Source organism: Heptranchias perlo, chromosome 5 (genome assembly GCF_035084215.1).
Source record: "Heptranchias perlo isolate sHepPer1 chromosome 5, sHepPer1.hap1, whole genome shotgun sequence".
NCBI lineage: Eukaryota > Metazoa > Chordata > Chondrichthyes > Hexanchiformes > Hexanchidae > Heptranchias > Heptranchias perlo.
In genome coordinates, this window is record NC_090329.1 from 135,411,198 (window position 1) to 135,423,412 (window position 12,215).

The following is a 12,215-nucleotide window of genomic DNA, read 5'->3' on the forward strand; positions in this document are numbered from 1 at the left end:
TCTGCCCTCAAAGCCACTGATGGGGTCGTGGCCCATCTGCCCTCAAAGCCACTGATGGGGTCGTGGCCCATCTGCCCTCAAAGCCACTGATGGGGTCGTGGCCCATCTGCCCTCAAAGCCACTGATGGGGTCGTGGCCCATCTGCCCTCAAAGCCACTGATGGGGTCGTGGCCCATCTGCCCTCAAAGCCACTGATGGGGTCGTGGCCCATCTGCCCTCAAAGCCACTGATGGGGTCGTGGCCCATCTGCCCTCAAAGCCACTGATGGGGTCGTGGCCCATCTGCCCTCAAAGCCACTGATGGGGTCGTGGCCCATCTGCCCTCAAAGCCACTGATGGGGTCGTGGCCCATCTGCCCTCAAAGCCACTGATGGGGTCGTGGCCCATCTGCCCTCAAAGCCACTGATGGGGTCGTGGCCCATCTGCCCTCAAAGCCACTGATGGGGTCGTGGCCCATCTGCCCTCAAAACCATTGATGGGGTCCTGGCCATACATCTGTCCTCAAAACTATGATAGGGTCCTGGCCATACATCTCTCCTCAAAACCACTGATGGGGTCCTGGCCATACATCTCTCCTCAAAGCCACTGATGGGGTCCTGGCCTTACATCTGTCCTCAAAACTATGATAGGGTCCTGGCCATACATCTCTCCTCAAAACCACTGATGGGGTCCTGGCCATACATCTCTCCTCAAAACCACTGATGGGGTCCTGGCCATACATCTCTCCTCAAAACCACTGATGGGGTCCTGGCCATACATCTCTCCTCAAAACTATGATAGGGTCCTGGCCATACATCTCTCCTCAAAACCACTGATGGGGTCCTGGCCATACATCTGTCCTCATAACCCAATAGTGGGGTTCAGGTCATATATCTGTCCTCAAAACCACTGATGGGGTCCTGGCCATACATCTGTCCTCATAACCCAATAGTGGGGTTCAGGTCATATATCTGTCCTCAAAACCACTGATGGGTTCCAGATCATACATCTGTCCTCAAAACCCAATAGTGGGTTCCAGATCATACATCTGTCCTCAAAACCCAATAGTGGGTTCCAGATCATACATCTGTCCTCAAAACCCAATAGTGGGTTCCAGATCATACATCTGTCCTCAAAACCCAATAGTGAGGTTCAGGCCATACGTTTTTTTTTTATTCGTTCATGGGATGTGGGTGTCGCTGGCAAGGCCAACATTTATAATTGCCATTTCTAATTGCCCTTAAGAAGGTGGTGGTGAGCCGCCTTCTTGAACCGCTGCAGTCCGTGTGGTGAAGGTTCTCCCACAGTGCTGTTAGGAAGGGAGTTCCAGGATTTTGATCCAGCGACGATGAAGGAACGGCAATATATTTCCAAGTCAGGATGGTGTGTGACTTGGAGGGGAACATGCAGGTGGTGTTGTTCCCATGTGCCTGCTGCCCTTGTCCTTCTAGGTGGGAGAGGTCGTGGGTTTGGGAGGTGCTGTCGAAGAAGCCTTGGCGAGTTGCTGCAGTGCATCCTATAGATGGAACACACTGCAGCCACAGTGCGCCGGTGGTGAAGGGAGTGAATGTTTAGGGTGGTGGATGGGGTGCCAATCAAGCGGGCTGCTTTATCTTGGATGGTGTCGAGCTTCTTGAGTGTTGTTGGAGCTGCACTCATCCAGGCAAGTGGAGAGTATTCCATCACACTCCTGACTTGTGCCTTGTAGATGGTGGAAAGGCTTTGGGGAGTCAGGAGGTGAGTCACTCGCCGCAGAATACCCAGCCTCTGACCTGCTCTCGTAGCCACAGTATTGATATGGCTGGTCCAGTTAAGTTTCTGGTCAATGGTGATCCCCAGGATGTTGATTGTGGGGGATTTGGCGATGGTAATGCCGTTGAATGTCAAGGGGACATGGTTAGACTCTCTCTTGTTGGAGATAGTCATTGCCTGGCACTTGTCTGGCTGGACATCTGTCCTCAACACCCAATAGTGGGGTTCAGGCAATACATCTGTCCTCAACACCCAATAGTGGGGTTCAGGCCATACATCTGTCCTCAAAACCCAATCGTGGGGTTCAGGCCGTACATCTGTCCTCAACACCCAATAGTGGGGTTCAGGCCATACATCTGTCCTCAAAACCCAATCGTGGGGTTCAGGCCGTACATCTGTCCTCAACACCCAATAGTGGGGTTCAGGCCATACATCTGTCCTCAAAACCCAATCGTGGGGTTCAGGCCGTACATCTGTCCTCAACACCCAATAGTGGGGTTCAAGCCGTACATCTGTCCTCGAAACCCAATAGTGGGGTTCAGGCCGTACATCTGTCCTCGAAACCCAATAGTGGGGTTCAGGCCGTACATCTGTCCTCGAAACCCAATAGTGGGGTTCAGGCCGTACATCTGTCCTCGAAACCCAATAGTGGGGTTCAGGCCGTACATCTGTCCTCGAAACCCAATAGTGGGGTTCAGGCCGTACATCTGTCCTCGAAACCCAATAGTGGGGTTCAGGCCGTACATCTGTCCTCAAAACCCGATGCTGGGTTCCAGATCATACATCTGTCCTCAAAACCCAATCGTGGGTTCCAGATCATACATCTGTCCTCGAAACCCAATAGTGGGGTTCAGGCCGTACATCTGTCCTCGAAACCCAATAGTGGGGTTCAGGCCGTACATCTGTCCTCGAAACCCAATAGTGGGGTTCAGGCCGTACATCTGTCCTCGAAACCCAATAGTGGGGTTCAGGCCGTACATCTGTCCTCGAAACCCAATAGTGGGGTTCAGGCCATACAATCCTAGCTGTCAGTTGGAAAACAGATACTCCATGACCACAGTTGATTTTGCTCCAGGTTAGCAGCTCGGATTTGCATGGACAGATGTCACTGTAGATGCTTCAAAACTAGTTGTTTGGAAAGCTAATTGAGATGCACACTTCAATTTTTTCTTGATTCAGCAAAACACAACCTAAAAGAATACTGAAATGAACATTTTGTTATTGGCTGATATACTACCCCATGTTTCGATGTTTATGCTTTTCTAATCTACTATTCTACATATTTGATTGAGTAAATAGACAAGATACAAGACTGACTAATGAGAAAATAGAAATGATGTAAATTCCAGGTTGATTCTGTTTGATTTGCAGCTTCCCTATGTACTCCAGGAGATGGTAAACAAGCATTTGGAGTCCAATGAAGAGTTGCAGTCAGAACAGGAGCGAAGCTCAGCTCTTGGTTCCGCTGATGTCGTACCAACCTCTGTCATTGCCAGAGTTTTAGAGAAACCAGAGCCTCTGATCCTGAACTCTGCCAAGTCCAGCAGTGGCAATCAGCCAATGGCAGAGGATATCTTTGTCCATGTAGATATGAGCGGCAACACTAATGGCACAAAGCATACAGGGAAAGAGAGAGACCAAGTCTCGGTTGAGGCAGTGAAGCCTCAGAACGGCATGTATAAGAGGCAGAATAGCACTGAAAGCACACCAGATGAAGCCCCCACCTTCGAGAAACTGAACCCATATCCCACTCCACCTCAGAACCTTTTCCCTGGACGTAAAGCTGTCATTGAATTCTCTTCTGATGACAAAGTTAAAATACCAAAGAATAGTCCCCTACCAAACTGTACATATGCTACCAGACAAGCCATATCGCTCAGTCTGGTCCAGGGGGAGGAGGATGGATTTGAGCGGCAGAAAACTGTACCGAACAGTCCGTCATCAGATGGAAGGAGGTCAGCACAGATAACTAGCAGGCAATATCAATCTCCAAAATCAGGCACACCCAAAGGCTCTGGAAATGAGTTTCGGTCAGCCCAGTCCAGCCCTTTCAATAGCCCACCTCAAGTGCCAAGTGCTTTTGCCAGCTCAACAAGTTCGGAAGAGGATCTGCTTGCAAACTGGCAGAGGATGTTTGTTGAAAAGGTAGCTCCTGCTTCTGAAAGGGTCATTGCCCATCGAACGGCTTTCAGCAGTGAAATGGTCCAAGAGTTGCAGAATAGTCTGGGCAAGAAGATTGACCTGGGTGAGAGGCGACTGGCTTACTCGGATGGGGAGGAATCTGGCCAGAGCTGCAGCTGGACAGTAAGTCGGGATTCCAGCCTGGACACAGACAGCACAGAATCTAAAGTGCGGAAAGGCAAGTTCATGCTGGATTATGGGAGTGAATTTTCTCGGGAGGAAGGGGAGCAACTGCTGCACACCATGGGTGGCAATCAACTGGCCAGCCAGCCTAGTCCCCTGCAGAAACATAAAGAATATGTGGATGGTGGCTCTGGGGGCAGCTCAGTTGAAGAGAGAGAGGTGCTGCTTCATGGAAGCCAGTCCACTCTGCAGGATGAACTGGAAGAGATTGGAGACCAGCCATTAGTCACCTTAGTGGGCCGACAGCACAAGAGCCCCAAAAGGATGGGTGTCCATCATTTATTACGAAAGGACAGCTTAACAAGGGCACAGGAGCAGGGCACCCTCCTAGACTAGATCACCAAGGTTTTCAGCTAAACACTAATGCTGCAGCAATGCAAACTGTCAGTCACAGCAAAAAAAACTTTTTATAAACTTTTTTTGTGTGTGGAAATTCACAAAGTATTTCCTAAAAACTTGCATGAATCTGGGCAAAAACAAACTAACCAGCTTGGGCAGTTTAGCTGAACCTGGGTTCAAGAGGCAACACTTCAGTATTTTCTAAGAAAACCATTTTGTAATGAATTAAATCATTGCGGAAAGAAAGCCGAATTTCTGAAGAGTATCCATACCGGATGATAGGTAATAGCTCAGCATGTCTGTGTTTTAGTTTGGTCGGTCTGTCTGTGTATAATGCAAAGTGTCTCATCTCACTTGCATGCTGCAAGAGCAATGTGAGTGATTGGATCTTTTACAGTAGTAGCTTTGTCGGGACTAAATTTATCGAGTGCTCTCGGTACATTAAGGATTGCAGGTGTCGGCCTTATTTTAAATTGGTAGCAGTACACCAAAATATACTATGGGCTACTTGGTTTAATTTCATTCGGTCATGCAAGCTATGTACAGTTAAACCATTTTATAGTGTTTGAAATCTCTTCCCCCGCCCCCGGCCTTAAACCACAAGTATTCTAATACTTCCTGAATGATTCATCTGGTCACAGTGTCTGTTGAAGTATCTGTTTGCAATGGGGCAAATGATAACCACATGCCTTACCAAGGCTGGCCATCTTTTCCCATGTCCAAAAACCAAACGCTGCATCATGCTTTTCAGTTCTGATGTGTGTTTTGCTGCTAATAACAATCCATAGAAAACCTGAACAACAAATTTAGCACCTTAAATGTAGAGATGTCCAAAGGTGCTTCACAGAGACATAAGGAAAGAATGCAAATAACTAAAGGAAACCTGGGCTTCGACTTTAAAAACCAGGCTTTTGGTGCTGACTTAGATTCAGAAATTTCCAGACTGCTGCTCAAAAATGGAGCTGTTTGCAGATTGTCTGCAACCCAAGTGGGGACCAAATAATAATTGTTTAAAATTGTTCATGATGTGATTGCACACATTCTCGCTGACAGACTCACAGTGTAAGCTGATGGCTCGAAGTCAGCTTTCCAAGTTTGGCCAAATCTGGATTAGCATTGAGCAGCAGGAGAAAGGTCCCATGGTTTCCCTTGTACAAACTTAGTCTGAGCCCAGGCTACAATGGAGGGAAGAGGGAAGGATTTGTTGTTGCGACATGGTCCCTCAGTGTTAAATAAAGTCAGCAGTATATATCAGTGCTGTGTCTGATCTGATCCGAATCACCAAATCAGAGCCTCCAATCTCTGCAGCACCCAAATGGATTGCTAATAAAGAAGCAGAAATACAATCCCAAAGGATAACTTTCCACTAATTTCATGAGAATTTATAGGGCAATATGAACTACCAGCATTTTCCTGTTACCTGTCACATCGATCCAGATTGGTCAATTCAAAAAAGAAATGTTCAATATGGAAGACTGGATGAAACCCTTTGTGCAAAGTATCAGATTTAATTTGCTGCCATTTTCTAACTGAATGAGAACGACAAGCCCTTAGGTAGCCCTGTGTAGGTGCTTTGTCCTTTTTTATATCTGCCCATTTGGGAGAGTATCACGGGTTTATTACCAAACCTCTCCCAAAGATCTATCACATGACAGGAGTCCATCTTAATTTCATTTCAGTTTTTTAAATCAAAGTATGAATGGTACAAATATTTGGGTGGTCTAATACTGACCCAATAGACATGTACATGGGGTAGTGCTTGGCACCGTCTAATCTTCAAGTCACTTTCTTTTAAATGGATACTGCCTGCATTCCAAACTAACACAGGTGAATCTAGGCTTACAGTATTATAAAGTGAGCACAAACTGCCTGAGCCAGCACTGGGGATCTCTGTTCTATGTGAGGAGACTTCTGCAAGTGTTGACAGTGCCAGAAACTCCTGCAAATGGTGACACACTGCCCAGAATCCCCCACAAATGGTGACACACTGCCCAGAATCCCCCACAAATGGTGACACACTGCCCAGAATCCCCCACAAATGGTGACACACTGCCCAGAATCCCCCACAAATGGTGACACACTGCCCAGAATCCCCCACAAATGGTGACACACTGCCCAGAATCCCCCACAAATGGTGACACACTGCCCAGAATCCCCCACAAATGGTGACACACTGCCCAGAATCCCCCACAAATGGTGACACACTGCCCAGAATCCCCCACAAATGGTGACACACTGCCCAGAATCCCCCACAAATGGTGACACACTGCCCAGAATCCCCCACAAATGGTGACACACTGCCCAGAATCCCCCACAAATGGTGACACACTGCCCAGAATCCCCCACAAATGGTGACACACTGCCCAGAATCCCCCACAAATGGTGACACACTGCCCAGAATCCCCCACAAATGGTGACACACTGCCCAGAATCCCCCACAAATGGTGACACACTGCCCAGAATCCCCCACAAATGGTGACACACTGCCCAGAATCCCCCACAAATGGTGACCCTCTCCCCAAAATCCCTGACAAATGGAGACGCCCTCTCCCCAGGATCCCCTACGAATGGAGACGCCCTCTCCCCAGGGTCCCCGACGAATGGAGACTCCCTCTCCCCAGGGTCCCCGACGAATGGCGACGGCCTCTCCCCAGGGTCCCCGACGAATGGCGACGGCCTCTCCCCAGGATCCCCTACGAATGGAGACTCCCTCTCCCCAGGGTCCCCGACGAATGGCGACGGCCTCTCCCCAGGGTCCCCTCCGAATGGTGACTCCCTCTCCCCAGGGTCCCCTACGAATGGCGACGGCCTCTCCCCAGGGTCCCCTACGAATGGAGACTCCCTCTCCCCAGGATCCCCTACGAATGGAGACGCCCTCTCCCCAGGGTCCCCTCCGAATGGTGACTCCCTCTCCCCAGGGTCCCCTACGAATGGAGACGCCCTCTCCCCAGGGTCCCCTACGAATGGAGACGCCCTCTCCCCAGGGTCCCCTACGAATGGAGACGCCCTCTCCCCAGGGTCCCCTACGAATGGAGACGCCCTCTCACCAGGGTCCCCTACGAATGGAGACTCCCTCTCACCAGGGTCCCCTACGAATGGAGACGCCCTCTCCCCAGGGTCCCCTCCGAATGGTGACTCCCTCTCCCCAGGGTCCCCTACGAATGGAGACTCCCTCTCCCCAGGGTCCCCTACGAATGGAGACTCCCTCTCCCCAGGGTCCCCTACGAATGGAGACGCCCTCTCCCCAGGGTCCCCTACGAATGGAGACGCCCTCTCCCCAGGGTCCCCGACGAATGGAGACTCCCTCTCCCCAGGGTCCCCTCCGAATGGAGACGGCCTCTCCCCAGGGTCCCCTACGAATGGAGACGCCCTCTCACCAGGGTCCCCGACGAATGGAGACTCCCTCTCCCCAGGGTCCCCTCCGAATGGTGACTCCCTCTCCCCAGGGTCCCCTACGAATGGAGACGGCCTCTCCCCAGGATCCCCTACGAATGGAGACGCCCTCTCCCCAGGATCCCCTCCGAATGGAGACTCCCTCTCCCCAGGATCCCCTACGAATGGAGACTCCCTCTCACCAGGGTCCCCGACGAATGGTGACTCCCTCTCCCCAGGATCCCCTACGAATGGAGACTCCCTCTCACCAGGGTCCCCGACGAATGGTGACTCCCTCTCCCCAGGATCCCCTCCGAATGGTGACTCCCTCTCCCCAGGATCCCCTACGAATGGAGACTCCCTCTCCCCAGGATCCCCTACGAATGGTGACTCCCTCTCCCAAGGATCCCCTACGAATGGTGACTCCCTCTCCCCAGGGTCCCCTACGAATGGAGACTCCCTCTCCCCAGGGTCCCCTACGAATGGAGACGGCCTCTCCCCAGGATCCCCTACGAATGGAGACTCCCTCTCCCCAGGGTCCCCTACGAATGGAGACTCCCTCTCCCCAGGATCCCCTACGAATGGAGACTCCCTCTCCCCAGGATCCCCTACGAATGGTGACTCCCTCTTCCCAGGGTCCCCTACGAATGGAGACTCCCTCTCCCCAGGGTCCCCTACGAATGGAGACTCCCTCTCCCCAGGGTCCCCTACGAATGGAGACTCCCTCTCCCCAGGGTCCCCTACGAATGGAGACTCCCTCTCCCCAGGGTCCCCTACGAATGGAGACTCCCTCTCCCCAGGGTCCCCTACGAATGGAGACTCCCACTCCCCAGGGTCCCCGACGAATGGAGACTCCCTCTCCCCAGGATCCCCTACGAATGGAGACTCCCACTCCCCAGGATCCCCTACGAATGGAGACGGCCTCTCTCCAGGATCCCCTACGAATGGTGACTCCCTCTCCCCAGGGTCCCCTACGAATGGAGACTCCCTCTCCCCAGGATCCCCTACGAATGGAGACTCCCTCTCCCCAGGATCCCCTACGAATGGAGACTCCCTCTCCCCAGGGTCCCCTACGAATGGAGACTCCCTCTCCCCAGGGTCCCCTCCGAATGGTGACTCCCTCTCCCCAGGGTCCCCTCCGAATGGAGACGGCCTCTCCCCAGGGTCCCCTCCGAATGGAGACTCCCTCTCCCCAGGGTCCCCTACGAATGGAGACTCCCTCTCCCCAGGGTCCCCTACGAATGGAGACTCCCACTCCCCAGGATCCCCTACGAATGGAGACTCCCTCTCCCCAGGGTCCCCTACGAATGGAGACGGCGTCTCCCCAGGATCCCCTACGAATGGTGACTCCCTCTCCCCAGGATCCCCGACGAATGGAGACTCCCTCTTCCCAGGATCCCCTACGAATGGAGACTCCCTCTCCCCAGGATCCCCTACGAATGGAGACTCCCTCTCCCCAGGGTCCCCTACGAATGGAGACTCCCTCTCCCCAGGGTCCCCTACGAATGGAGACTCCCTCTCCCCAGGGTCCCCTACGAATGGTGACTCCCTCTCCCCAGGGTCCCCTACGAATGGTGACTCCCTCTCCCCAGGGTCCCCTACGAATGGAGACTCCCTCTCCCCAGGATCCCCTACGAATGGTGACTCCCTCTCCCCAGGGTCCCCTACGAATGGTGACTCCCTCTCCCCAGGATCCCCTACGAATGGAGACTCCCTCTCCCCAGGGTCCCCTACGAATGGTGACTCCCTCTCCCCAGGATCCCCTACGAATGGAGACTCCCTCTCCCCAGGGTCCCCTACGAATGGTGACTCCCTCTCCCCAGGGTCCCCTACGAATGGAGACTCCCTCTCCCCAGGGTCCCCTACGAATGGAGACTCCCTCTCCCCAGGGTCCCCTACGAATGGAGACTCCCTCTCCCCAGGGTCCCCTACGAATGGTGACTCCCTCTCCCCAGGGTCCCCTACGAATGGTGACTCCCTCTCCCCAGGATCCCCGACGAATGGAGACTCCCTCTCCCCAGGATCCCCTACGAATGGAGACGGACTCTCCCCAGGGTCCCCTACGAATGGAGACTCCCTATCCCCAGGATCCCCGACGAATGGAGACTCCCTCTCCCCAGGGTCCCCTACGAATGGTGACTCCCTCTCCCCAGGGTCCCCTACGAATGGAGACTCCCTCTCCCCAGGGTCCCCTACGAATGGTGACTCCCTCTCCCCAGGGTCCCCTCCGAATGGAGACTCCCTCTCCCCAGGATCCCCTACGAATGGAGACTCCCTCTCCCCAGGGTCCCCTACGAATGGTGACTCCCTCTCCCCAGGGTCCCCTACGAATGGTGACTCCCTCTCCCCAGGGTCCCCTACGAATGGAGACTCCCTCTCCCCAGGGTCCCCTACGAATGGTGACTCCCTCTCCCCAGGGTCCCCTACGAATGGAGACTCCCTCTCCCCAGGGTCCCCTACGAATGGAGACTCCCTCTCCCCAGGATCCCCTACGAATGGTGACTCCCTCTCCCCAGGGTCCCCTACGAATGGTGACTCCCTCTCCCCAGGGTCCCCTACGAATGGAGACTCCCTCTCCCCAGGGTCCCCTACGAATGGTGACTCCCTCTCCCCAGGGTCCCCTACGAATGGAGACTCCCTCTCCCCAGGATCCCCTACGAATGGAGACTCCCTCTCCCCAGGGTCCCCTACGAATGGTGACTCCCTCTCCCCAGGGTCCCCTACGAATGGTGACTCCCTCTCCCCAGGGTCCCCTACGAATGGAGACTCCCTCTCCCCAGGATCCCCTACGAATGGAGACTCCCTCTCCCCAGGGTCCCCTACGAATGGTGACTCCCTCTCCCCAGGGTCCCCTACGAATGGTGACTCCCTCTCCCCAGGATCCCCTACGAATGGAGACTCCCTCTCCCCAGGATCCCCTACGAATGGAGACTCCCTCTCCCCAGGATCCCCTACGAATGGAGACTCCCTCTCCCCAGGGTCCCCTACGAATGGTGACTCCCTCTCCCCAGGGTCCCCTACGAATGGAGACTCCCTCTCCCCAGGGTCCCCCCCCCTGCGCGCGACGACACCCACCATGGCCCGAACTCCTGAAAGGTTCCACCGAAAGGAAAACGCAGCACTTATTGCAGAAACATTTTATTCGTTTTCAAAAGCAACAACTATTAGCCAACAAAAATAAAGAACAGGAATTCTGTGCTTTTGAAGCCTGACATGGGCAGAAGCAGGCAGACCAATATGTTCAAAGTTGCCGACCCGAGTGGTCACCGACCTACTGGATCCCTGTTTGAAAGCCTGTGGCTTCAATCCGCTTTCAGCATTGGCTCAGTGTCTTTATTTCACACAACAGTATTGTTCAGCACTCTGAAGATGCTCCATTTCATTGTAGGTTTATTTTGCCGTGATTTGTAAGATTAGCAGTTAGTTATTTTGCGTCTTTAGAAACTCATTTGTGTAATTAAATTGTCTCAGTAGGTCCTTTGGACAGGATCGGTGTGCACGCCTCTCCAAAGAGATTGAAGTTTTTACTAAGCAGGGATATTGTTTATTCGACTTTAGGTGTGGGTTTTTTCCTCTTTGTGAAATTTTTCTGTAGGAAGTTGAGTTTTTAAAGAAATGGTAGAAGGTTTGTTAATTATATGGGAAATTGTAAAATTGACTAAGATTAATAATGAGAGTACAAATGTAGCTGGGCCAGTCCTATTGAGTGTTCCCAATCCAGCACCAATTACGAGGTCAGGCACTGAATTCAAAAAGCAGAGTGAGTGCCTGCAGTGGTAATCAGTGACACTCACTTTACCAGCCCACATTCAGTGCGGAGTATGTCGACTGCTGGGATCTTCTGTTGTCACTGTAAACATCTTAATTGGGACAATTTAGAGACTTTGGATTTTCCTCACATCTTTGGCCTGACCCATGAGCAGTTATGGTTTTGTAGGTCACCTGACTCGGGACTGGAACCTTGCTCATAAAACAAACTGCACACAACACAGACAACAGATGGTGACGTAAATAGTGCTTGCTGCATTGATAAAGTCTCCTCCTGTCGCTGTTATAAGGTCCTTAATTATGCGAAGTCTGAAGGGTCTGATGGAGCTCAGTACATAAATGCACCCAAATTCACGACTAATTTGGCATTAAGGATAGCAAGTGAGGAAATGCCTGACTCCTGTGGGAAAGTGGTTAATTATTAGAGCAGTTTATCCAGAGTGGAGCATGTTAATGAGTACTGTAAAATTTTTAATCGCACTCTTTTAATTATTTGTCACTTTTACTGCTCATTGGCTCGTGCTTAATCGTTCCTTTGCTTCATGCAGTCAGTGTTGATTTGGAGAACCCCGTTGTGTTGGTTGCTTTTTCATTTCCCTCACGAAGCTACGTTTGATGTTTACAACTCAATCCAGACCATTT

General features: G+C 52.4%; 1 protein-coding gene across 2 annotated transcripts in view; it reads left to right on the forward strand.

Annotated features, from left to right (window-relative positions):
* Positions 1-4,679, forward strand: part of tjap1 (tight junction associated protein 1 (peripheral)) — a 116,327-nt gene extending 111,648 nt beyond the window's left edge. For both annotated transcript variants that reach the window (XM_067985232.1, XM_067985231.1), the window contains one exon: positions 3,102-4,679. In XM_067985232.1, the coding sequence (XP_067841333.1) occupies positions 3,102-4,430 (1,329 nt within the window). In that variant the 3' untranslated portion in view covers positions 4,431-4,679. The remainder of the gene's footprint in view (positions 1-3,101) is intronic.
* Positions 4,680-12,215: the final 7,536 nt, after the last annotated feature.